General features: G+C 34.7%; 2 protein-coding genes and 1 long non-coding RNA gene across 4 annotated transcripts; 2 read left to right on the top strand and 1 right to left on the bottom strand.

The window, feature by feature from the left end:
* Window positions 1-424: 424 nt before the first annotated feature.
* LOC148273823 (uncharacterized) lies at window positions 425-8,948 on the bottom strand. Of its 2 annotated transcripts, none has more exons than XR_015824458.1 (4): window positions 8,821-8,948; window positions 7,507-8,065; window positions 2,841-5,426; window positions 425-2,513 (listed from the first exon to the last, which is right to left on the bottom strand). XR_015824458.1 is itself a non-coding variant. In XM_088238116.1 (4 exons), exons 2-4 carry the CDS (start codon window positions 8,060-8,062, stop codon window positions 654-656), a joined length of 1,080 nt encoding a protein of 359 aa, XP_088094242.1. In that variant the 5' UTR covers window positions 8,063-8,065; window positions 8,821-8,937; the 3' UTR covers window positions 425-653. The 2 variants fall into 2 exon arrangements, 1 of the variants encoding a protein (XP_088094242.1); XM_088238116.1 differs by having other exon boundaries at window positions 425-961; window positions 5,211-5,426; window positions 8,821-8,937.
* Window positions 8,949-12,278: 3,330 nt separating this feature from the next.
* On the top strand, window positions 12,279-16,866 carry LOC148273822 (uncharacterized). Its single transcript, XR_015824462.1, has 3 exons — window positions 12,279-12,378; window positions 13,798-14,704; window positions 15,529-16,866. It is a non-coding gene; the product is annotated as an uncharacterized LOC148273822 (long non-coding RNA).
* A 3,771-nt stretch (window positions 16,867-20,637) lies between these two features.
* LOC148273821 (uncharacterized) lies at window positions 20,638-23,755 on the top strand. Its single transcript, XM_088238104.1, has 3 exons — window positions 20,638-20,721; window positions 21,296-21,912; window positions 22,533-23,755. Exons 2-3 carry the CDS (start codon window positions 21,339-21,341, stop codon window positions 23,531-23,533), a joined length of 1,575 nt encoding a protein of 524 aa, XP_088094230.1. The 5' UTR covers window positions 20,638-20,721; window positions 21,296-21,338; the 3' UTR covers window positions 23,534-23,755.
* Window positions 23,756-24,984: the final 1,229 nt, after the last annotated feature.

Below are 24,984 nucleotides of genomic sequence, written 5' to 3'. Positions count from 1 at the left end.
TAAAGTTAGAGACGCCCCTTCGTTATTTACATTTGAGTCAAGATTGAAATGTCACTATCTAAATATTTAAGTTGTTCATTTATCCTTCTTCCTCCCTTCCCATACCCTCTCCTCTCTTCATCGTATAGTGTTCATTTTTTATTTTGTTTTTAATTTTGTATAAAATTGTAAGATTCAATATGTTCATGTACTTGTAATTTTCAGTGTAGTGCACTGCCAGTTTAGCTTCGATTGACATATTGTTATTGGCAATTACTGTGCTTAGTGCGCCGTTCATTTTGTTGCCCGCATTCACTGTCCTTTCAGCATTTTTTTCTACACTTCCATCTTTTGAAAGCATGCTTCTCAGATACACAAATTCTTCTACTTGTTGGAGACACCTCACTTCTTTCAAATACCATAACTTTTTACTTACTTTCGTTCGTGGCCAATTCGCTCTCCAGGCATACGTCATACATTCTAGAGACTTGTTATTATTTTGTTTTTTTATTCCAGTAAAATGGCTACATAGTGCAGAAACAATTCTACCATATAAAACAAAATTATCTTATAAATTTTATATTTGAAGCACTTATAGTGGTCTCAGCAAATCCCGCCATTGCTCGAACAGGGGTGAATGGATTCACCCTGAAGTGGCTTGGAAAAGCGCAATGCTAGAGCTTTTCAGGCGTTCCCATAGGCTCCAGGCTCTTTTCGGAGGCACTGCGGTACCTAGGCAGTCCAAATAATTGCCTGTATGCGTTATTATATGTGACCCTTAATTTATTCCATGCTGCTTGCGTATAATTTTTCCATAGTTCCGCTGCATACATGGACGTCAAATACGATGTAAAGATGATTTTCTTCACTTCGTCACGGTACTGAAAAAAGCGTCTTGCTAGCATAAAGGCCCTGACATGGGTGGCTCTTCTCTGTCTCTTTATGTCCTTATCATCATTACAATCATCAGTCAGTATTTGCCCTAGATATTTAAAAAAAAATTAAATTGAAAACATATTATACATAATTGTATATAATATTCTGATTCAGATGTTTTAATATTTTAAACTTTATCATTATTTACAAAAGCAGAACAGAAGTTATGATACATTACAAATTAAGAGGGTGTGAAATAGACTTAAAAAATTACAAAAAAAACATAATACAAGGCATGTAAATAAATTCAAAATGATATATACGTAATACAATAAAAAAAAGTTTAAAAATTACATGTATGTATATACAGGATGTTCTTTAAACACTGTCACATCCGAAACCACGATGATCAGTATGAACAAGAAGACATACTGGCACATTGAAATATTTTTTTAGAACGAATATTTTTTTTTTTTAATATTTCAAAAAAAGCAAATGGTTGCTTACTTCTGCAGGGATGAAACGAGGAGGGGGAAGGGGGGAGTCTGACACTGCGCCGCGCTCCCCTCACTTCTCCCCTGCAAAAGTAAGCAACTATTTTTTTTTTAAATATTTTATTTTTAAAATTTGTCTTTGTTCTAAATATATTTAAAAATATGCTAATATATCTTCTTGTCCATACTGATCATCGTGGTTTCGGATGTGACATGATTTAAAAAAACACCATGTATACAAGCTGAACGAGTAGAAGAGTGCAAATGTTAAAAAAATACAAGATTTTTTTTTTTTTTAAACTAACAAAATATATCGCTGACTTAGTTCCACACGGAAACAAGTCCGAAATTGTCATATTTGAGTTAGACATTGATTCAAGTCAAAAAGCCGATATTCTTCCAATCCCACTCGGAAAAAACTAAATAAAGGCTGTATTTATTTATTTATTTATTTATTTTGTTCATTAACGCCCAAAAGGCATTTACAAAAAATAAAAATGAAATACATACTAAAAAATAAACAGAATATACGGAAAAAAAATGTGAAATTAGTTAAAAAGGATATGATAAAAAGTAAAAAAAAAAAACAATAATAACAAAGGTATGCAAGAAAAAACATTAAGCATATAAACAAAAAATGCAAAGATATAAGCTTATGAAATAAACATTGTAAAGCAAACAATAAATAAAGTGTTACGGTAAGCAAGAAAGACATTTTTAAGTTAAATTAATAAACAAGCAAGTATATAATAGCACGAAAAAATAAGAAATTAAAATATGTATCTATGAAATGCGTATTTGCCAATACTACAATGCAATTTGATAAGTATAATAGTAAAAAATAAAAAACAAGTATGAGGTAGTAAAAATAAACGAGTAAGTATTTTTTTTTAATTTATGAAATTGAATTGTCAATAATAGTTTGACAAGCAGCTACAAATAATCTTGATATTGTGGACTTATAAGATGGTAAAGAATTGGACAGAATGTCTGCAGCCGTTCCATAAGTGTTATTCTCTTTATACACACTATATATATCTTTGTGGAATTTTTCTTTCGTTCAAACTTATACATTTCACACAGAAGATTTCGACATGTTTCTGTGTGGAAATTAGATTGGTGAGTGATAAATGTATCTTTGTTCTATTCCTTAGAGCAACAAGTCTGAAATAATAATATTAACTAATTTTATTTCAATGTTTTTAATGAATTTGATCCTTATTTTTAATGGTATTTGTTACAAGTACATTCATTTAAAAATTTTACATTAATTATATTATTTAAAAAATATATATTTTCACAATGGGAGGTGATCTTTTATTTTTTGAATGTGTACAAATTAATACTTCGAGACAAATTAATTACTGGATTATACCCACGCTGGTCTAATAACAACATTATTGATATCTCAACAGAGAAGCTCTGGAAACAAATATGGGTTATAAAGACATTTACAGGACTTCTTACCAGAAATTATTCTTTAATACCAACCGTGATTTCCTTATAATAGCTGTGTGATTACGTCACAATGTTGTAAAGGAAATATCTATCTATACCATCACGCGTCACGCCCTATGACTCCCTTGCGGGATAGGTAGAGAGGAGTGAGCGCCACTCACTTCTATCCTGATATTCATCCCTTCCCTGGGCCTGGGTTCCCTCCGTTCATGCTGTTCATTATACATGCTCTTCTATTTCTTACACTCAAAACATGGAGATTTTCCTGACATCCAAGCCTAGGGTCTGGCAACTGTGTGGAGAGCGAGAGTTCTCACTTTCTTAAATCTCCCCCTCGAAGCCCAGATCCATAAAGTATCGGGCTATTAGGTAAAGGGTGAGCTCTTTGACATCCACAAGTATAACTAGTGGTCCCCTGAGGTTGCGGCATCTTTTTCGATATAAAGCATCACATTCACATAGAATGTGTACAGGTGTTTCCTTATCTGCACTGCAGAACCTACATCTAGAAGTTTCGGAAAGGTTCATTTTAGCAAGGTGTTTGTTCAATCTGCAGTGCCCTGTAAGGGCTTTATTTATTTATGATCATTGTCCATTTACACAATTCATAGGGTGTTATTATTACAATATAAGAATAGACAAAAATATTAAAAAATAAGAAAGAAGCATTGACAAACATAAGGGATATCGTGACAAGATCTGGACTATTTATTTAGTGCTTGTTTAAATCGAAGTAAACTCAAACCAAAAAAGTCCAGATCTTGTCTCGAGTTAACAATACGACAAAGACGGATCATTGAAGAATTAAGGCCGAAGTTTGTTCTATGCTGATTGATGAACAGTATTTCATTGTTTCTCAACCTACGAGTCGGAATATAGAATTTTACATGTCCCAGTAATGATGGCACATCGATTATACCATTTGGTATACCGAACATATACAGGGTGTTCATTAAACCCTGTCACATCTGAACACATACTGATCATTGTGGTTTCGGATGTGACAGGGTTTAAAGAACACCCTGTATATGGAGTCAATATTAGTTCTACGTTTTCGTAGACTAGAAATATTTTACAATGACTCTATATCAGCATATGAATAGTTACCTCTTTCTAGTCCAAGCATCCACGCTTCTTTCGAAGCAAGCGATGTTGGACTGATTCAATGAGACCTATGCGATTCACATAGAATGGAGACCAGACCACGGAGGCATATTCTAGAAGAGGGCACACAGCCGAGCAATAAAGAGTTTTGATGGTGCGGACATTAGTAACATCAGATGATATTCTGTTAATGAAGCCAAGTAATTTCAGTGATTTATTTACTGTATTATCTATATGCTCATTGTATGTCAGTTTATAGTCCAGAACAACTCCTAAATCTCTGATTGACTTAACTAAATTAATTTCGGAGTTTTCTATTATGTACTCGGATGGAATCGGTTGTTTTATTCTATGAAATGACATTGTTTTGCATTTTTTAAATTTTTAGTTCTAATTTATTGACTTTACAAGAGTTGATGTTTGATTGAAGAAGAATACAGTTTTGTAAAATTTGAATTATTTTAAGAATTTTGTTGTCGTCCACGAAAAGCCAAAAGCGAGAGTTAGAAAATGATTTAGCAACATAATTAGAAAATAAATTAAAAAGCAGGGTTGCCAAATGGGCACCCTGAGATACACCCGATGTAACATCAACACTGGTTGACAAATAGTTATCTAAACGAACATTTTGTTTCCCACCAGAAAAATAATAATTAATAAATGAGCTTTAGTCAAAACCCTCACTTAATTCCGGCTTAGTTTTATTAGGTATATGTGCTTTCAAGTGACGATTGAAATGTCCTTTCCGTAAACATGTAAAACTACATTGCGAGCACGAAAACGGTCTCTCGCCAGAATGTGTCATTAAATGAATTTTAAAATTAAATGTATGAAAACTTGCAAAACTACATACTGAGCATAAAAACGGTTTCCTTTTGGCAGTATGTGTCAAAACATGACTTATTAAATATTTTTTTCGATTACATGTAAAACTACACTGTAAACATGAGAACGGATTATGGACAGTATGAGTTAACAAGTGACGCCTTAAAAAACTTTTCTTTGAACATATAAAACTACAGTGCAAGCACGTAAATGATGTATTTTGAGAATGCTTCACCCTGTGATTTCTTAAAGTATTTTTAGTTTTACAAGAATAGGTACACTGTGTACATGAGAACGGCTTTTTGCGTGTATGGACCAACAAGTGACGATTTAAATCACGTTCCCTTAAACATTTAAAACTGCATTGCGAGCATGAAAACGGTTTAGCGCCAGTATGTACCAACATGTGATATTTTATATTATGTTTCTGTGCACATGTATAATTACATTGTGAGCATGAAAACGGTTTATCACCAGTATGTGTAACCATGTGTCTTTTTACCCCATATTTTCGATTACATGTAAAACTACATTGAGAGCATGAGAATGGTTTTTCCCCTTTACTTGGAACCACAGATTTATTACAGGTTTTCTTCTGCTTTGTTTTATATTCACGCTTTGCTGGTCGTTTTGCACCATGATACGGTGGATTGATACTCTCCGGAGAGAATGTTGGTAACTTAGAAGCATCTGAAAAGTAAAATTTTAAAATTATCTTGGGGAAAAGCATTGGGCCAATGCCAAGGGAATAATGTGCTTCATCAATGAAAGCTCGAGGGAAACTTACAGCTACTTACTTGAGCAGATTCACAATGGAATTTTTATTGTTACTTGCAATACTTCAGAAAGCCGGTCCACTTTAATTCATTTCTAAACTTATTACATATATACAGCTTTACTCCATAAACATAAAAAAATAACGAATCGATTGACAACTAAATAACTTCTGTTTGATTTAAAAAGTGTATTTGTTGCACAAAAATCCATGGTTAAAATAATACTCAAAGTCCCGATACAGACTGAAGAAATATTTCACAAATCACAACTTATGACACCAAAACAATTATACGCTTCAACAATACTCGCTTACAGATTCAAAAACTACTCATACTCAAATGAAAGATGTAACAATGTTTGAGTATGTCTAAATGCTTGCAGACTGGCTGGATTTCCTCCCTAGGGAGTCACTAATTTTAAAATTTATTTCAACAGAGAGGGAAAACATTTTTGAGAAGGGAATATGGAAGTCTAGGCATTTACAGGGCTTATGACCTGTCATTGGCTGGTTTGAGTGGCCACTTTACACACTGTGTAACATTCGCCATTCTGCCCATGTGTGAACATCCACATTTCCTCAACTCTTCCATCTGTTGACTTTTGTGAAGTGAAAGAGCTGAAACCTTTATCACGCGGGTAAGATTCATCCGGCTGAACCAAATCACCTACTAGGCAACGCCTGAAAACAATTTTCCAATTTTTAAACTTCTTCTTTTACCAGGTAGTTAATACAACAATGTTTGAGTATGTCCAAAGGCTTGCAAACTGGCTGGATTTCCTCCCTAGAGAGTCATTTACTTTACTTCACAAAAGTCAACAGATGGAAGAGTTGAGGAAATGTGGATGTTCAAACATGGGCAGAATGGTAAATGTTACACAGTGTGTAGTGGCCACTTAAACCAGCCAATGACAGGTCATAAGCCCAGTAAATGCCTAGACTTCCATATTCCCTTCTCAAAAATGTTTTCTCTCTCTGTTGAAATAAATTTAAATATGAAAGACATAACCCCTACAATATCAATCCTAGATCCTCAACACAAAGACAACTTAAACAAATACAAACTAATACCACACAAAGGGATTTTGAGTATTATCCAATTAAAATCTATAACCTACTTCCACTATCTATTAAAACAATTAGTAACGAGAAAATGTTCAAAAAGGCAATAAAAAAATTAATAGTGGAGCTGGGTAGAAGTAAAAAATATTGTCTCATTCGCCCAAACCAATATTGAATCAACTGCTATACAAGTGTAAAGCTTATGTTAGGTTTTTGATCTTTCATTGTGCGTTTTGTAATATAAATAATATAAATGTACACAAATTTATTATAAACATAAACTCGTAGTGTTTAAAACTGTCTGAATATGTTTTTGATTATCTCTGTTTATTAAGTCTTCTTTGTTTATTCTCAATTGTAAAAATATTTAAAAAAAAGTATATTGTTAAGTGTCCTCGGCACTGGTAACCCCAGTGAGGTCACATCATTTTTATTATTAATAATAGTTTGTAAGAGAAAAAATATGAATAAATAAATAAATATAAATAAATGTCTAAAAGTTTATTGTAGGTGACATTTTGATTTAATGGGTACAAAACGCCACGGTGATAATGTATCTTTTATGCAAAATAAAATTGGATAATTTATAAAGCGCAATTTTCGTGAAAATCGTCTTAAAGGCTCTGTACAATTGATAAATATCCCAGCCCGTTTTACAGCTACAAAGCGCATGGACGGTAAGAAATCTAACCCCCTATTTTCGCATTTTTAAAATTGAATAAGAAATTTAAGGCATTAATGAAATTTAAAATTTATAATTAGTATTATAAAAAAGAAGCAAGATTGCACGTCTTGCAGCTACTAAGCGTGTGGACGGTTGGAATTTAAAACCCCATTTACAAAATTTATGTATTTTATTCTCTGACAAAAGAACTCAGTCAATATTTTAATTAAAAATTAATATAAAAGGAAACACTATAATCTTTTTCATACCTATAGTGTTGTGAGAGGAATCCAAACATTCTTGTTTTATATCAGGATAATCAATTTCAATTTCCTTAAACATCAGTATATCACTCTCTATAGTATACTGTTGTTCAGTACTAGTCCCCGGTTCAGCCTTCACGGTAGCAACACTTGGCTCCTCGCTTCTGTAGGGACATGGCGACCCTTCCCCAGAATGGAGAATATCTCCTTCTACATCGCCAGTCCCCGGTTCAGTCTTCACGGTAGCAACACCAGGACCGTCGCTTCTGTAGGGACTTAGCGTCTCTTTCCAAGTATGGAGAATATCTCTTACATTGCCAGTTCCCGGCTCAGCCTTCACGGTAGCAAGACCTGATTTCTCGCTTCTGTAGGGACATGGCGTCCCTTCACCAGTATAGAAAATATCTTCTTTTACATCGTCAGTCCCCGGTTCAGCTTTCACGACAGCAACACCTGGTTCCTCGCTTATGTAAGGACATGGCGTCCCTTCCCTAGTATGGAGCATGTCTCCAACATCACCAGTCCTCAGTTCATTGACTGAAGCGTACTTAATATGTTCCATAATCTGTAATGGGATTTATCTTTTGGTAACTTAAGTGAAAGACGTGGGAGTTAAAAACTACTACTACTACCTTCACGCCATTTCCCCGTAGGGGTAGGCAGAGAGAATAGGCCACCACACATGGCTATCCTGGCATACTTTCCTAGCTTCTTTCACATTTATACATCTTGTCATACATGCCCTTTGGTTCTGTCTGCTTTTAACATGACCAGACTTGAGATTTTGGTTTATCTGATCATGCCACGTCTCCCTTGGTCGTCCTCGTCTCACGTTGCCGTTTATTTTCGCCATGTATACTTGTTTTACCATTCTTTCGTCGTCCATTCGTTCTATGTGACCAAATCATCTCAGAGACCCTTTCTCAATCTTATCAATTATACTTGACTCAGATTTACACTCTCGCTTGATTTCATCATTCGTAACCCTGTCATGCATCGATTTCCCACACATTCGTGTAAGAGATTGCATTTCAACCGCGTTCACTCGGCTTTCATCCTTCCTCTGCCAGTTCCATGTTTCACTTCCATACATAAGTGTTGGGACTAAAACTCCGTTGTGCACTGCCAGTTTAGCTTCGATTGACATATTAGCAATTACTGTGCTAAGTGCTCGGTTCATTTTGTTGCCCGCATTCACTCTCCATTCAACATCTTTTTCTACACTTCCATCTGCATTATGTTGATTATCGGGAGTTAATAATATGGGTATTTAAAAACAATGAAGCTAATGAATAAAGTAAAAAATATAAGGAAAATTACCTAAAGTTGCTTCTTTGATGGTAGGGAGCAAATATACACATAACTGGTGAAGCTTAACTTTTACGCTCGTTTTACACATATAACAATGGCTCAAGAACTGTCAGTACACGAAATGACGGCCATTAGGCAATGTTGCCAGACTGTGCAGACAATGTTGCCGGTCTAAAGGTCTTAGACAGGCAACATTGCAACTTTCTTGATGAATGTTTAAAGTGTGACATATTGATGCATTAAATATTACGACAACATTTCTTTACATTGGTTTAAATTGTTACCATTCCGAAAGGAAAATCCACTTAACCGATTGATGCACTTGAAAAAATCGACGGTCTCTACTATGGGTACTATCGAAACGGCAAAATATTTATTTTCACTATACTGTCTTAAATTTTTTTTATTTTGAGTTTTTTTATAAAATGTGTTCAGTAAATTAGGCATCTCATATCGACTGCTCCAAGGAAGAAGGCAGTTACTCCGAAATTGAGGTTTTTGACTTACTTCCATTTCTGAAAGTTATAAATCATTGTCTTCCTTCCAAAAAGACTTTCATTACTCTATCTCTTTAAACTTGGTTAAAAAAATTAATATAAAAAAGAGTTGTTTGTCAAAAAGCAATTTTTTTCATGGAATAACTCTTGTGGCTGTGATGTTACACTAGTCGACATAGGACACAAGACTTGATATATCTCTCTTATTTAAAAAAAAGTTGTATTCATATTTTTTGTAATCCTCAAATGAATATTTTCACACTCGATTTAGAAAGTAACATTTGTATAACTATTCTAAATGTTAATACAAAAAATATTTATCCTTTCTACGCGAAGAATTAATGTCCGCTAATTCAGCAACACATCTATACAGATACCTTATACAAGAGAGAGCACGAAGATATAAGTCATATCAAGGAAGACAGAGACGCTGTTCTGCGGCGGGTGTCGTCTAAAACAGATTTAGTCTTCAGTCGGTTGATGACAATGATGGGGGACGCACGCGCGTAACATGAGCGGCGTATTTGTGATTTTTAATTTATTTTGCTATAACAGGGCTAAATTATATGTTTATTTGCATTAATTATGGAAAAGGAATTATTAAGCAGTATGTCTCCATGTTTTTTTTTTTCAAATGTCTGAACTTTAGAATATTCCGTCTTTTACTAGTGGTAACACGACGTTACATCACCGCGCGTAAAGGGATTATTTACCACAGTCTTTTAAGAGATAAGGAAGTAAGTTGATTTACTTCCTTACTCTCCGGGAAATATTTTTCGTCTATGGTAGTAAGTCAGACTTACTTTCTTCTTCGATCGATAAATAATAACGTCGATAAAACTTTATTATTTGAAATTTGACAGGTTGAATTGCTAATTGGTTTGCTAAGTTTGCTTCAGTTTTACTAACTTGTCTCGAGTAATCAGTGTATTGTGTTTCGATTAAGAATAGAGAGAAATACGTACATTGTGGTGTGTTAAAAATGGGTATATCAAGTAGAACAGCCAAAATAATAATGATGTATCTTAATGAGGAAACGGGAATGTTCTACGATGCTACAGATACAACAGTTGTACGATAGAATTCCAATTAAATTTCAAAATTAATTTTCTAATTTGATTTACATTTTCAATTAGTAAAAAATAAAAAATAATACCCTTAACTCATATAGCCTGCTGGGTCAAGAAAGCATGTGCGTGCAGTGGTGGTTCATAATAGACCCAATTTTAAAACACGCCTTTTGGGCATTTTTTTTGTTAGTTTTTTATATTAACATATTTATTTATTTATACGTCCAATGGGCATTTTCATGGACACATTTATGCATAGAAAATTATTATAACAAAATTAGAAAGACTCAATGGTTTAAAGTAGACTTTGTGGGAGTGGAAGCGGGAGAGAGGTGTTTATAATTGAATTTGATTCAGTGATCGTTTGAAAGAAGACAACTTGTTATCAAAGAAATCAAGACTGGTATGTTTGTTGGCAGACCTAAGAATTCTGGGCATAGGGGAATGAAAACCACAGTTAGTTCTATGGTTATCGGTATGAAAGAGTAAGTTTAATTTAGAGGATATAATTTAATCGAGAAAATTTGCTTTTAGTCTATAAAAAGATAGTAAAGGAAAATGATTTGAACTTTTTACATGATTTATATTTTTTAATACTGCCGGGTCTAATCGGATCCATCTCAGCTGGGTATAAGTTAAATCAGGCTTTTATGAAACGAAAACAATTGAAACAGCAGAATCCGTCCGGCGAAATATGTCGAATTAGTAATATTGATTTGTTATAACCCTGACACATTACCAATACTCATAAACGGGATTTTTCTATGGTTTTATTTTGTGATTAAGCGTCTTCCTTTTGATAATTTAAATTGTATATTTAATCAATAGCTTTGTCGTGTTGACATATTAAAAATTCGTATTATTAATTCCTGAAAACCCAAGGTAATGAATTGATAATTTTATCCTGTTGAGGCATTGAAAATTCGCATTAGAAAATTCTGAAAAACGACGCGACAGGTGAATCAACAGGATGTTCGGGAAAGTTGAACCCTATGAAAATGGATTGCACTTCCCAGCCTGGGTCATTATTATTCGATATTTATACGAATAAATAAACATTTATACTTGTGTGGGGTTCATACTCCATAATCAATGACCGACGATGAAATGCCATTGTATTCTATAGAATCTAATACAATATTTTATGTCACAGGAGTATATATAGAATAAAACGCTTAGCTTTTCCCTCACTAAGCATCCAAAAACTATACATAATCCAAACGGAGGACCAAACGACCCCAGCGCCTACTTATTTATGATGACATGAGAGTAAAACGTTAGAAGTGTTTATGACCGTGCAATAATTTATTTATGTTTTTGCGTACACATATTTTACTCATTCGTGTATTTTATTAATTAGCCAAATGCTTAAATAGGCAAAAGGGAAATTGACCCTTGTATTATTAACGTCTTTTTTGTTTTAATATTTAAAAAAAAACTACTTATTTCAAAATTTAAAAACAAAAACAGGAAAATGCTTCTTTCCATTAATTTCACAATTACAAAATAAACAATAAATACTTGAGTTATCAAATTAAAATCGATTTATGGGGGATTTGAACCCCCCCTTCGGTCCATCTAGGTAAATATGTCTATCTTATTTTTTTTTTAATAATGACCGGCAAGGTTGCCATGGAACATTTACTATATGAGTGATTCTACACTGCAGTGAAATATTGGTGTGCAAAATCATCTTTCCAGCAAATAAAATATTAAAGATTTTATTTTTAAGAAAAATTATGAGCGTGGGACACACTTGTCCAGGAATCTGTTTTTATTTCAAACACAGAACGGTATTATTCAGCGGCCCCGACATTGAATCTTATTGGCCAGATAAGTACTTTTTAGCGTATTTATGTCTATGACCTTGTACGTCGTCGTCTTCGATATAAACTGCGATATTGTCTATGTGCCTCCTCGAAATGTCCGCGCGTGTGTGATACATCACAATATCAAACATTGCGAGATGGATTCCGTGTTCCTAAAGTCTTGAATAAAACGTGAGTCATTATTATCATCAATCCGATGTAGCACGGAATGGCATTGAAGTTTTCGTTCCTAAATTATTTTGTATGGAGTCAAAACGATCGTAAATAGAATGTGACATGTGTTGAAAATGGTGACATTCAATTAGACTTATTATTTAAATTTGGAAAATAATGTTAAACAAATTAAAATATTTTTATTATTTGCCCTTAAGAATTTAGTCAGAAGTAAATAAGTATCCAAATCATTCTGGGCGAGTAAAAATTTTACGTTAAGAGGAAACGTATTATATTCTTCACAAATATTTTGAAGGAATTCGCTTCTGTTGTAGAGGGGACAGTCAAAGAACAGATGGTCTAATGTCTCATCGTCATTTTCACAAAGATACATGGCCGAAGTAAAGACACATATTCTCGATAAGTGCGAGGCAACGTAATAAATCTTATTTCGTGAAAATATCAATGTGAGAAAATATGAAGATGTTTAATGAATATATGGTATTTTGGTAATATATGGTACTAGCAGCTGTTAGGCTGATGCGTGTACATCAAGTGTACGTGGTTATTAAACATTATACATTGCTGTGTGCATCTAGTTAACATTCACTGAACTAGCACCGATCACTCTCTCGGGAAGGCCATTTCATTTTGTTGGATGCTCGATACCTTCGACCTCGGGACTGTAAACAAGGCCTACCCTCTCGCGATACGCGTGTTCGAAGAAAACAGGGAACGTTTGATTTTAGGTAAACTAATTGACGTTATGGTTTTGAGTGTCAATCCTGGAATTAATGAAAGGAGTAAGGACTTACGGTTTCCTCCCTTTGGCACTGGTCCAGAAAGACACCGTTATCGTTTGCACTGGTCACTTTGCACGTTTTCTTGTATGTTGGTGATTCGAAATCACTGTCACGCTCGCGGTACGGTTTTCACTGTTGTTCGCGGTACGGTTTTTTTGTTGTGTTGTCACGCATTGCTTTCTTGACTCGCCGTCAGGGAGAAGTAGGTACATTGGGATTCAAAACAAGAACCACCGGAATCAAAGGAAGGGCTTGACACTTGAATAAAAGAAAATGAATCCGAAACACATTTCTTCACTACTCGGTTTGTCAGGAAGTTCTTCCCGGGGTTGAATGAGAAGGAGGCAGTGTTAAGTTGCAATGAATGACCTCTGAGATGGCGGTTTTCATTCATAGCGGACATAAATTCCAACTTGGGTACATTATATTGCTCAGTTAGATTTTGAACGTTTCAATCAAGTCACCAGACTGCCTCCGCTCTTCTAGTGAACTTAACCCGAGCTTCCTTAAGCGGTCCTCATATTATGATTTATTTCTTAGACCAGGCTACCATTTTATTTGCTCTTCTCTGGAATTTCTCCAACAACTCTGTTTTATTAAAAAATATTTATGTATGCTTCGTTTACATTTTTAGGTGATAAATCTTTTAATAAAGAGAGGTGTTTTGGCTATGGAACAGATCGCTTCTGTGAGTGTGAAGCCTGAACCAAAGACTGACGGTGTAGAAAAAGATGTTCTCAGAAGCGACGAACCTGGTGTTTCTACCGCGATGGCCGACTCGGGGACCAGTACTGAACAACAGCATACTATAGAGAGTGATATTCCGACTTGTACAAAAATTGACATTGATTATCCTGATATAAAACAAGAATGTTTGGAATCCTCTTGCCACACTGAAATTAACTCCAGTGAGTATTGCATTCCACCTAACTTCACTTTACCCGATATTCTCCATACCGAGAAAAGGGCGTCATGTCCCTGCAGAAGTGAGGAACCAGGCGTTGCTACCATAAAGGCTGAACCGAGGACTGGAAATGTTAAAGGATATATTCTGCACATTGGAGAAGAAACGCCATGTCCCTGCAGAAGCGAGAAACCAGGTCTTGCTATCGTAAAAGGTGAACCGAGGACTAGCGATGTTAAAGGAGGTATTCTCCATACTGCGGAAGGGACGTCTTGTCCCTACATAAGCGAGGATCCAGGTCTTGCTACTGTAAAGGCTGAAATCGGAGATATTTTGTATACAGGGGAAGGGACGCCATGTCCCTACAGAGGCGAGAATTCAGATATTGTTACCGTGAAGGCTGAACCAGGGACAAGCGATGTAAAAGAAACTATTATCCATTTTGGGGAAGGGATGCTGTGTCTTTACAAAGGCGAGGGATCAGGTATTGCTACCACGAAGACCATACCAGGGACCAGTACTGCACAACAGTATACTACAGAGAGTGATATACTGACCTTTACGGAAATCGACATTGATTGTCCTGATATAAAACAAGAATGTTTAAAATCTTCTCACCACAATAAAGTTGACTCTAGTGAGTATTACCCTATTCCACTTTACCATTTAGGAAGTTCAAATTGTAAATAAAAGTATGAAATGTATTGTTGTCGATAGTATTGTCTATGGTTGGGCAGTTGCTATTGTGGTCAGTGGTCAGTTGCCAATAGCGGTGAGCACTTCAAACTTTCTTTACCTTCAGTGAAGAGTAGCGAGTATTATCCCTGCCCCCTACATCTATGCCCTGCTAACAGCACTTAGTTCGGTGCATAAGCAACCTGCAACCATGTTGGATAACCAACACCTCGCTGGTTTATTTCAAATTCTAGATTGTTTACTAATTAGCTTGATGAAAACGGGAATGTACTTTATTTGTGATGCTAAATATGTAACAACACATTCGGACTTATTTATAACGACGAAACAAGTCCAGGGTTTAACGGTTCAAGTACATTTTTGATACTTACATAATTTGTTTGTAGAGTTAAGTGCATAAATGGTTTGGACATGTAGGGCGAATGGACAAAGAAAAAACGGCTTAGAATATTTGCAATGCGAATTTTTATGGACATGCAAATAGAGGAAGACCGAGAAAGACACGGTATGACTAAATCCAACAGATACTTGAAGATGGACATGTCAAAAGTCGGAATAATCGGCGTGCGTGCATGAGAAGATATATGAATTTAAAGGAAGCGAGGTGTGTATGCAAAAATATAGTGATATGGCATTCTTTCCTCTCTGCCTACCCCTATGAAAAAACGGCGTGATGATTTGTTTGTTTTCTATTACAAGTAGGCCCCGGGTATCCGCAAAACGGTTGCCCAACGCTTCACTAATATTATTACTTTTCCTTTCCAGGCACTCAGTCGACAGCATCATCTGCGGAGAGTATAAATCTACCCGCGCATAGTGCGGAACCACTACCGGAGTTTGAATATGAAACGGGACAGAAGTATGCTTGTAATGAATGTCAGTCAACTAGTACTGACAAGAAACGGTTTACATGCTCCGAATGTAAATATTCAACTCCACGGAATAGTAATTTAAAGAGGCATATGTTAAAACACACTGGTGAAAAACCTTTTGCCTGCTCAGAATGTAGATTTGCAACTAAACAGATGCATAATTTAAAGGAGCACATGTTGATACATACTGCCGAGAAACCATTTGAATGCTCGGAATGTAAATATAAGACTCAACGGATGAGTAATTTAAAACAACACGTGTTGACGCATGCTGTTGAAAAACCTTTAGCATGCTCAGAGTGTAAATACACAACTCAGCGGAAAGTTAGTTTGAAACAGCACATGTTGATACATACTGATGAAACACCGTTCGCATGCCCAGATTGTAGTTATGTAACTCGTGATAAAAACAGCTTAAAACGGCACATGTTTGTACATTCTGAAGAGAGACCGTTCGCGTGTTCGGAATGTAAATATATTACTTATAGTATAGTTAAATTAAAACGGCATACTATGATACATACTGGCGAGAAACCTTTCACTTGCTCATATTGTAACTATGCAACTCGACAGAGAGGTAATTTGAAACAGCACATATTGATACATATTGGTAAGAAACCGTTTGCATGCTCAGAATGTAACTATGCAACTTCACAGAAAGGTAATTTGAAAAAGCACATGGTGATACATACCGGTAAGAAACCACTCGCATGCTCAGAATGTAAATATACAACGGGACGGAAGAGTAATTTAAAACAGCACGTGTTGATACATACCGGGAAAATACCGTTTTCATGCTCGAAATGTAAATATACAACTCAATGGAAGAAACGTTTGAAACGGCATTTGTTGACACGACATTCTACCTAGAATACTTTCTAATGCTCAGAATGTGACTCAACTCAAGTTTAATTTGGATCAACATTCTTCATACACAAGAAGTACTCACGTCTGTAAGTGGAAGAGTGCGGACGTGTGCAATTTATAAAATTATAAACCGTTAAATGTTTCAGCATACTATTGTATGGAAGTGAAACGTGGACATCGGACAGGCAGAACGTCGGCGGCTGGAGGCGTTTGAGATGTGGTGCTTTTTTTAAATATTATAATTATTCTTTATATAGGATTCATCGAATCTCTTAAATCATCAATAAAATTATAATTGTAAGATATAAATCAATCATTAGTAAATTAAACCTGGCAAACGAATAAATTTGAATCAACAACACAATTTAGATCAAAAAACTGAAATCAATAACCATGAGTCTAATGCCAAGCCGTCTTGTTCTGCAAATATTCTTCGACTCTATAGTAGCTCTTTCCAAACAGCCTGTCCTTGACAAAATCTTAAAAAAAAATTGTTGGCAAAGCCTGAATTTCAAGAGGTACCTTGTAGAATCGTATGCAGTTTGAGACAAAAGAATCATGAATTTTTTGCAGTCTTGTAGAGGGCACAACTAGCGTACGTTTATATCTAGGGTTGAACCTATGAAAATCTCTATTTCTTCCAAAATCAACAATAGTTTTATGTACATACATTAAGTTTTCATAGATATGTATATTGACATGTGACTGTCAGTAGGTATTGAAAGCAGGGTCTCGGTGGTTTTTTATTGATTACAAAAGGCTGTTAAGTAATTAACAGCATTTATCGATACTATCCCTGGCCGATTACCTTTCTTTCCCATCATTCCCTTGACCCATCCTTATGGTACCTACCTTACAACAAGATAAAAGAAATTGAAAATTAGAACAACATTTTGACACTTCACATACATTTGCGTTGAAAACATCGGTACAATTCGTAATGCATTTCATCATCCAGTGGTTAAGATTAAAGAACATTTACGTCATATCAAAGGTCCATCCATGTTCCTATTCTTTCTTTAAATATTTCCCTATCATAAAACCAAATGAAATTTGTTTTTCATTTACAGTCCGCCTTTTCGTTAACAGAGACATACGCAAAACCGTCCAATTTCGCCCTTGATGGATATTTTTCCCAAAGAGTCTAATCTATGCTCAACCTTTAAAAAAATATATTTTCATTTGAGTTCGGTAAATTTGTTACATTAAGGAGAAAAGTAGATTTATGTCACTAATTTTACTGGGTGGCTTGTCAGAACCTGTCAAAGTCCGCGTGTAATTTGTTGCGGGCCAATTACGACTCTGTGTTTTTTAATATACTGCCCGATGGGAAAGACAAAGGTAAGTTTTTCTTGTTGCATAATATAGACAATGGTTTTCAAATAATTTCCTGTTTATATAATGTGCTGTCAGTAGCTTCAATCAAGAATTATGACGATGTGCAAATAAACCCGCATAAGTTGAGCCTCTGGGTTTTCAATTTTGCCCAAACGAAAAAATGAGTTAGGGTTGTCACTTTCTGATTTTAATAATTAGTTTAAATTAAATTAAAACTATTACGAAGGTTTTGCACACATAAGTTATTTTAGATTTTCAAAAGTGTTATTATTGTGGATAATTTAATTTAATTCTACTTTGCCTTTCTTAATTAATTTGAAAATGTGTTTTTATATTCCTTATATTGCTTTTTAATAGTTTCTGAAGCATTTCTAATTGTTTGCATGGTATACGATTTGTTTCTATATTAGATTATTTTCATCATATCTGGAGTTAACCAGCCTTCGTTATTATCCACCCTCAAACGATATTTTTTCACTCTCGTAGCTATGGAAAAATAATTTACGAAATAATTTACATTAATTTTTAAAATTGATGTCGTCTAGTTTTAACCTTCTTAGTTGTTCGTTAACTATATTCCTGAAACAGTTATTATTTCTCACAACATAGGTATAAGTATTTGCCATGTCGAAAAATGTGTGTACCTTCCTAATATTAAAAAATGTCATTTAGGTAATTAAGATTAAAATTATTGGCATGTGTACTTAAATAAAACATTTCTTTAAATAAACAAGATTTATCAATTTTTCTTAAGTTACCCACCAGATTTTGAAACCCTAAAGCCTATAAATTGCTTTTATGAAAACAAATAAAGTTTGGCCGGTAAAATTGCCCAATTGTTTTTAGACGAATATTTTATTAGTTAGCCATTGAAAATATGCTCAAACGACAATTTTGCTCTTGAATTAATAATTCAATAAAATAGTTCTTAGACAAGAACGCCATATGAGCTATATTTCAACAAATAATGGTTGCGGGCAAACATGGAGGAACCTGCAGGTAATTTTGCCCGCCATCAAAATTTTAAAATGCTTGAAATCGCATTTAAATGTGACTGAATTTACAATTGTAACCTAATTCAATGATTACCAAGGTCATTCTTTGTAATTAAAAAGTAAAGCAAAGTTTACATTTTTTTGGAGAAAATCAACATAATTGCAAAAAAACGTGCAACATTCTAATGTTTTCCGTCTACGGTTTCGCAGTATTTATATTTATTTACAACTTGTGCCCTTTTCCCTTGTTATTTCTTTTCATACTACAATCGATTTAGTACTAAGTGCACATAGGTTTAAATTCATTGATACGTTTATGCTTTGCTATTGCTCAAATTGGGGCTATATTTCCACTAAACAATCATTTTTCTACATTTCTTCTAGGTATTCTTTCTAAAGCTCACCTTCAAATATGTTGGAGGCTCAAAGGATATTAGTACTTTCTCCCGAGAGTTCTGCCCTTTGCTGTCTTACTGATATTACTACTACTACTACTACTACTACACTTTCGTCTAAGAGATTGCTGTTTGACCGCGTTCACTCGGATTTCATCCTTCGTATGCCAGTTGCATGTTTTGTTTACATTATGTTGTTAAAACTTCATTATGCACTCCCAGTTTAGTTGCTTGACATATTTTTATTATATAAAATCGACAATTATGACTTGGGCCCAAATGTAAAATTGTTTTTTTATTAAGGATTTTTTTAACTTTTCTTTATTTTACTTGTGTGTGTAAATGGAGTATCTGATTATATTAATAAACGAAATTTGGCAAAAAACCCTACTTATGCCCGTTTTCCGTATCAGCACAGATTAAATAGTATTTTTTTAATTAATTGGATCGGCCAAATTGTGCGGGTCTGCTGCGTGACATAAAAAAGAAAAGAGGGCGCCTCCGAGGGGAGTATTTAAAACAAGTGTGCGTCTAGTGTGTTGAACTGAAGAGGGCTGCAGAGAATAGAGAGCAGCGGAGGATGGGACGCAGTACTTGGCTGCCAACTGATTCCCAGGATTAAGATTGCGAAGAAGGCGTGATTTCATAAAGCAAACTAGGTACTTATTTTACTACATATTTTTGTTAATCTTAGTTCAATTCAATTTTATTGATATCAAATCAATTTTATGATAGTGTATTTATATATATATATACAATATCACAAAATAGGGTATCTTAATTCATACGTATAGAAATAACAATAATAAAAAGTCAGTAAAATTAGTTGCGTATTAAAATAACGTATACATAATAGCTTAAGAATAATATTATGTTTAAAAAGTAAGAGAATCTTGTAACGAAAAACTTCCTCAGAGACGTAAAAAATGTCAATGTCCAAAGTAATATGGTTCAACATAAAGATAGCCCTTCCAACAAGCATAACCCTTGGCCGGTTGGTTCTGTATATTGGAACGTGAAATTTTGACGCTGTCTAAGGTAATTATCCGGAATACAAAAGCTAATGCTCCGCATAATTTCACGGTTGTCAATAACACTGCGCAAAAATCGAAAGAAATGCATAGAATTTTATTAAGATAATTTTAGATTCCCGGGTTAATGTTCCATTTCAGTAACCACCCGGCTGTTAGTTTATTTAAAAAATCGGCATTGTGTACACGTAATTTACTTTTTTGGATTATACCTGAGAGTAATCAAGTCAAATGGAAAACACTCGTCCAAGATTTTAGTTTTTCAGCCGCCCGGATACGACGTCCTATTAACCAGATAAGTACCGTTTAGTACATTTATGTCTATGACCTTCTGTATTGTGGTCTAAATTATCTGTGATATTGTCTATGCAATTCATCAAAATGGCCGCTCGCGCGTGTCACATCAAATTAAACATTACGAGCTCAATTCCGTGTTCCCAAGATCTTGTTTGCATAAAACGTAAGTTGTTATTATAAATATTGAAGTTTCCGTTCGTAATTCATTTGTGTGGAGCCGAAACGAGCGCTAATACAGACATCTATTGCATCTAGGGTTGTGCCTTATTTCGCGAAAGGCTATTCTTGCACTGCTCTATATGGCGGTAGCCCGCTGTCAATATCAATATCTTTCAATAATATTATTAATATTTAAAGCATTAACTTTGTAGTCAAACATTTTACTATTTGTTGTGAAATATTTGTATACAACTACTAACCGACTTTTCTGCAATATTTTAGTGGAACAACTATGGTGAAGGTGTATGGTGGGTTTTGCATGTCTCGAAACCGGTAGACATATAACAGTCGGTTAGTGGTTATGTACAAATATATTTAATAACATTTATTATTATCTATTAATAAATTCTGTAAATTGCAATGCAAGGAAATGTGAAGAGGTTTATTCAATTTTTATTCCACTCCCACCACGTTTACTAGATACCATTGTGTATAAATATGTCCTTAAAAATGCCCATTGGGCGTATATATACATAAATAAGTAGTAAATATTATGTGTTCAACTTTTTTGTTCTCAGGCTGCTCTGCTCTTCAGATATAGCGAGGTGTTCATATTCGATTATGGAACAGACCGCTTCAGTGAGTATAAAGGCTGAACTAGAGACTGGCGTTGTTAAAGAAGATATTTTCCATACTGGGGGAGGGATACCACGTCCCTATAGAATTGAGGAGCCAGGTGTTATTACCGTGAAGTCTGAACCGGGGACTGGCGATGTTAACGGATATATTCTCCACATTAAGGAAGAGGCGTCATGTTCTTACAAAAGCGATGAATTAGGTGTTTCTAACGTAAAGGCTGAACCGAGGAATGGCGATGTTAAAGCAGATATTCTCCATGTTGAGGAAAGAGCGTCATGTTCCTACAAAAGCGATGAACCGAGCGTTGCTACCGTAAAGGCTGAACCGAAGACTGGCGATGTCAAAGGAGATATTCTGTATACTGGGGAAGGGACGCCATGTCCCTACAGAAGCGAGGAGCTATGTACTGCTACCGTGAAGACTGAACCGGGAACTAATATTGTGCAACAGAATACTATGGAGAGTGATATTCCGACTTGTACAGAAATTGACATTGATTACCCTGATATAAAACAGCAATGTTTAGAATCTTCTTGTAACACTGAAGTTATCTCTGGTAAGGAATGCATTTTACTTCATTATTTAGGACGCATGAATTGTATATATAACATTTTTTCAATAGTATTGTGTATGGTTGGGCAGGTCCTATCGTAGTCAGTAACCGATAGGTGTGAGTACTACAAACTTTCTTTGCTCACAGTCCCGAGTACCGAGTATCATCCGCGCCCGCCGCATCTATACATTGGCGACATACTAAGTTCAATGCTAGCCAACACCACCCCTTTTTAAAAATACAGGTAAACGGCGTTTTTCGCCGCTTCGATTTGCGCCGATTTACAATTACGGCGGTTGGTGCCGGCGTGGGATTCCCCGGTTCGGCTGACACCAGACGACAGTAGGCACCAGATGTTCAGACACAGGCAACACGGTGAATGTTACACAGTGTGTAAAGTGACAACTCAAACCGGCTAATGAGAGGTCATGAGCCCTGTAAGTGCCTAAACTTCCATATTCCCTTCTCTAAATTGTTCTCCATCTCTGTTGTAATTTGTGAATCTTAATAACTCCCTAGGGGTAAAATCCAGTCTTTCGTGGATGACAAGTAGGTCCCTGGTGTCCGCATAACGGTAGCCCAACGTTTTCAACCAGTTTAACATTATGAATTTTTCTTTTCAGAGAATAAGTCGACAACATTTTTTGCGGAGAGTGAAGATCTACCGTCCCATAGTGCAGAACCACTACCAGAGGCTGAATACGAAACACTACAGAAAAAACCTTGTAATGTACGTCTATTGACGAGTGCCGGCAAGAAACGGTTTAGTTGCTCAGAATGTAAATATACAGCTTCACAGAATAGTAATTTGAAGCAGCACATTTTAATGCATACTGGCGAAAAATCGCATGCATGTTTAGAATGTGAATATACAACTCGATGGATGCATCATTTAAAACAGCATATGTTAATACATACTGGCGAAAAGCCGTTCGGATGTTTAGAATGTAAATATACAACTCGAAGGAAGGATAGTTTAAAACAGCACATGTTAATACACACTGGTGAGAAACCGTTCGCATGTTCAGAATGTAATGTTAAAACTTTGTGGAAAAAAGATTTAAGAGTTCACGCTTTAATACATACTGGCGAGAAACCGTTCGCGTGCTTAGAATGTAAATACACAACTTCTAAAAATTCTTTCTTAAAACGGCACATGTTAATACATACTGGCGAGAAACCGTTTGCGTGCACAGAATGTAACTACGCTACTCGACGCAAGTGTACTTTAAGAAAACACATGTTGATTCACACAGGGGAGAAACCGTTCGCATGCTTACAGTGTAATTATACAACTCGACGGAAGGATCATTTAGACATGCACATGTCGATACATTCTGAAGAGAAACCGTTCGCTTGCTCAGAATGTAAATTTAAAACTCATCGGAACGGTTATTTAAGAAAGCACATGTTATTACATTCTGGTGACAAACTGTTCGCCTGCTCAGATTGTGATTATGAATCTCGAAGCAAATGTTTTTTAAAACAGCACTTGTTGAAACATACTGTCGAAAAACCATTTGCATGCCCAGAATGTAAATATAAATGTAAGCGGAAGTATGTATTAAAAAAGCACATGTTGACACATGTTGGGCGAAAAGCTGTTCGTTTACTCAGAACGTAATCATACTTTGTCGCCGAAAGTGTATTTAAAAAGCTCGTAAGGATTCACACTAATAAAATCCGTTAGATGGCACTTTATAAAAGGGTCAGATAATCTAAAAGAGCATACAAGTATACCGCATTTTATCATATTATATTAGCTGAGACTATCTCAAAGATTAATAATAAAGATTTGTTTATATTTACTATCGTATCTTCTACAGAATGTAAGCATACAACTGAATGGATGTTTTAATTTCTTAATTCTAAATATTATTACTTACATTATACTATTTTATTTTATTACAAGTTGCAGAACAGGCATTTTTACAAGCATTAACGTTGCTAGGAATATTTCCTTGCAATTTCGTACTGATACATTTTGTTAATAAAAATATTATTTTATTTTAATTTTACTATTAAGATTTTTTTTTTATTTTTTTTTTTATTTGGAAGTTCAACAAGAATACATAAAATACATACATTTTTTAAGTGAGCATAACTAACGTTCTTTACATATATTCTCAATTATAGAACTTCAACATCTTTCATAAATTATATAAAATAAGAGTGTAAATTCAATTTAAGTAATGGTAAAGATTAAGTTTAGTGAAAGGTAAAAATAAAGAAAGATTTTTTTTTTTTTTTAAAGAAAAGAAAAGAGAAATTAAAAACATATAAGATATAATAAAATAGACTAAAATTAATTTACATACACAAAATAAGGATTAGGCATTTGATCTAAGATACATAGTAATGTTTTTTTTATAACCATTTGCTCTATCATGATAAATGTCAATGTTAACTTTTTTTTCTATTTTGTTATAGAGTCTTAACATACTTGCAAGAGGGTTAAAATGTGCCATATTGTTTGTAAAAATTGGAAGGTAAAATGTATTAGGTGATCTAAGGCGCCTACGGGGAACGTACAATGACACACTTTGAACACAAAACACTGAATCAACATTATTGTGAATTATATTATACAAGTACATCATATCTATAATTTGTCTCCTAGTTTCTAACTTTTCAATTTTAAAATACTCCAAGCGCTCTTCATAACATTGAAGTATTCTGCCCATGTTACACTTAAACGACAAAGAACGAAGAAATTTTTTCTGTACAGTTTCAATTATATTTTTATAAATCACATAATGAGGTGACCAAACAATACTTCCAAATTCCAACTTGCTACGTACAAGAGAATTATACAAACAAATTATTGATGCTGCATTTCTAAATGGCTTGGATATTCTGTGTATGAAGCCCAGCATTTGTAAAGATTTCTCTTTAACAATATTGAAATGATTGGAAAAAGTTAAACGTGAGTCAAATGTGATTCCAAGATCTCGGATTGTGCTTACTGAGTTGAGGTCAATATTATTAATGCTATAAGTAAAACAGTTTTGAGTTCAAGGTTCGTAGGTTTTCACGGCCTTCAGAATACAGATAGTGTTTTTCTGGGTTATTATG

The sequence above is a fragment of the Micrasema longulum genome, unplaced genomic scaffold (assembly GCF_059751315.1).
Source record: "Micrasema longulum isolate JH-2025_06_02 unplaced genomic scaffold, ASM5975131v1 h1tg001828l, whole genome shotgun sequence".
NCBI classification, from domain to species: Eukaryota; Metazoa; Arthropoda; class Insecta; order Trichoptera; family Brachycentridae; genus Micrasema; species Micrasema longulum.
This window is presented reverse-complemented; position numbering and strand designations above follow the sequence as displayed.

Coding starts and splice junctions, on each gene's coding strand:
- LOC148273823 (XM_088238116.1), bottom strand. CDS start 8,062: ATGGAACATATTAAGTACGCTTCAGTCAATGAACTGAGGACTGGTGAT. Junction 5,427..7,506: donor TTCCTCTCACAACACTATAG/GTATGAAAAAGA, acceptor TTTACTTTTCAG/ATGCTTCTAAGTTACCAACA. Junction 962..5,210: donor ACACATGGTTACACATACTG/GTGATAAACCGT, acceptor TTAAATATCTAG/GGCAAATACTGACTGATGAT.
- LOC148273821 (XM_088238104.1), top strand. CDS start 21,339: ATGGAACAGACCGCTTCAGTGAGTATAAAGGCTGAACTAGAGACTGGC. Junction 21,913..22,532: donor TAACACTGAAGTTATCTCTG/GTAAGGAATGCA, acceptor TTTTCTTTTCAG/AGAATAAGTCGACAACATTT.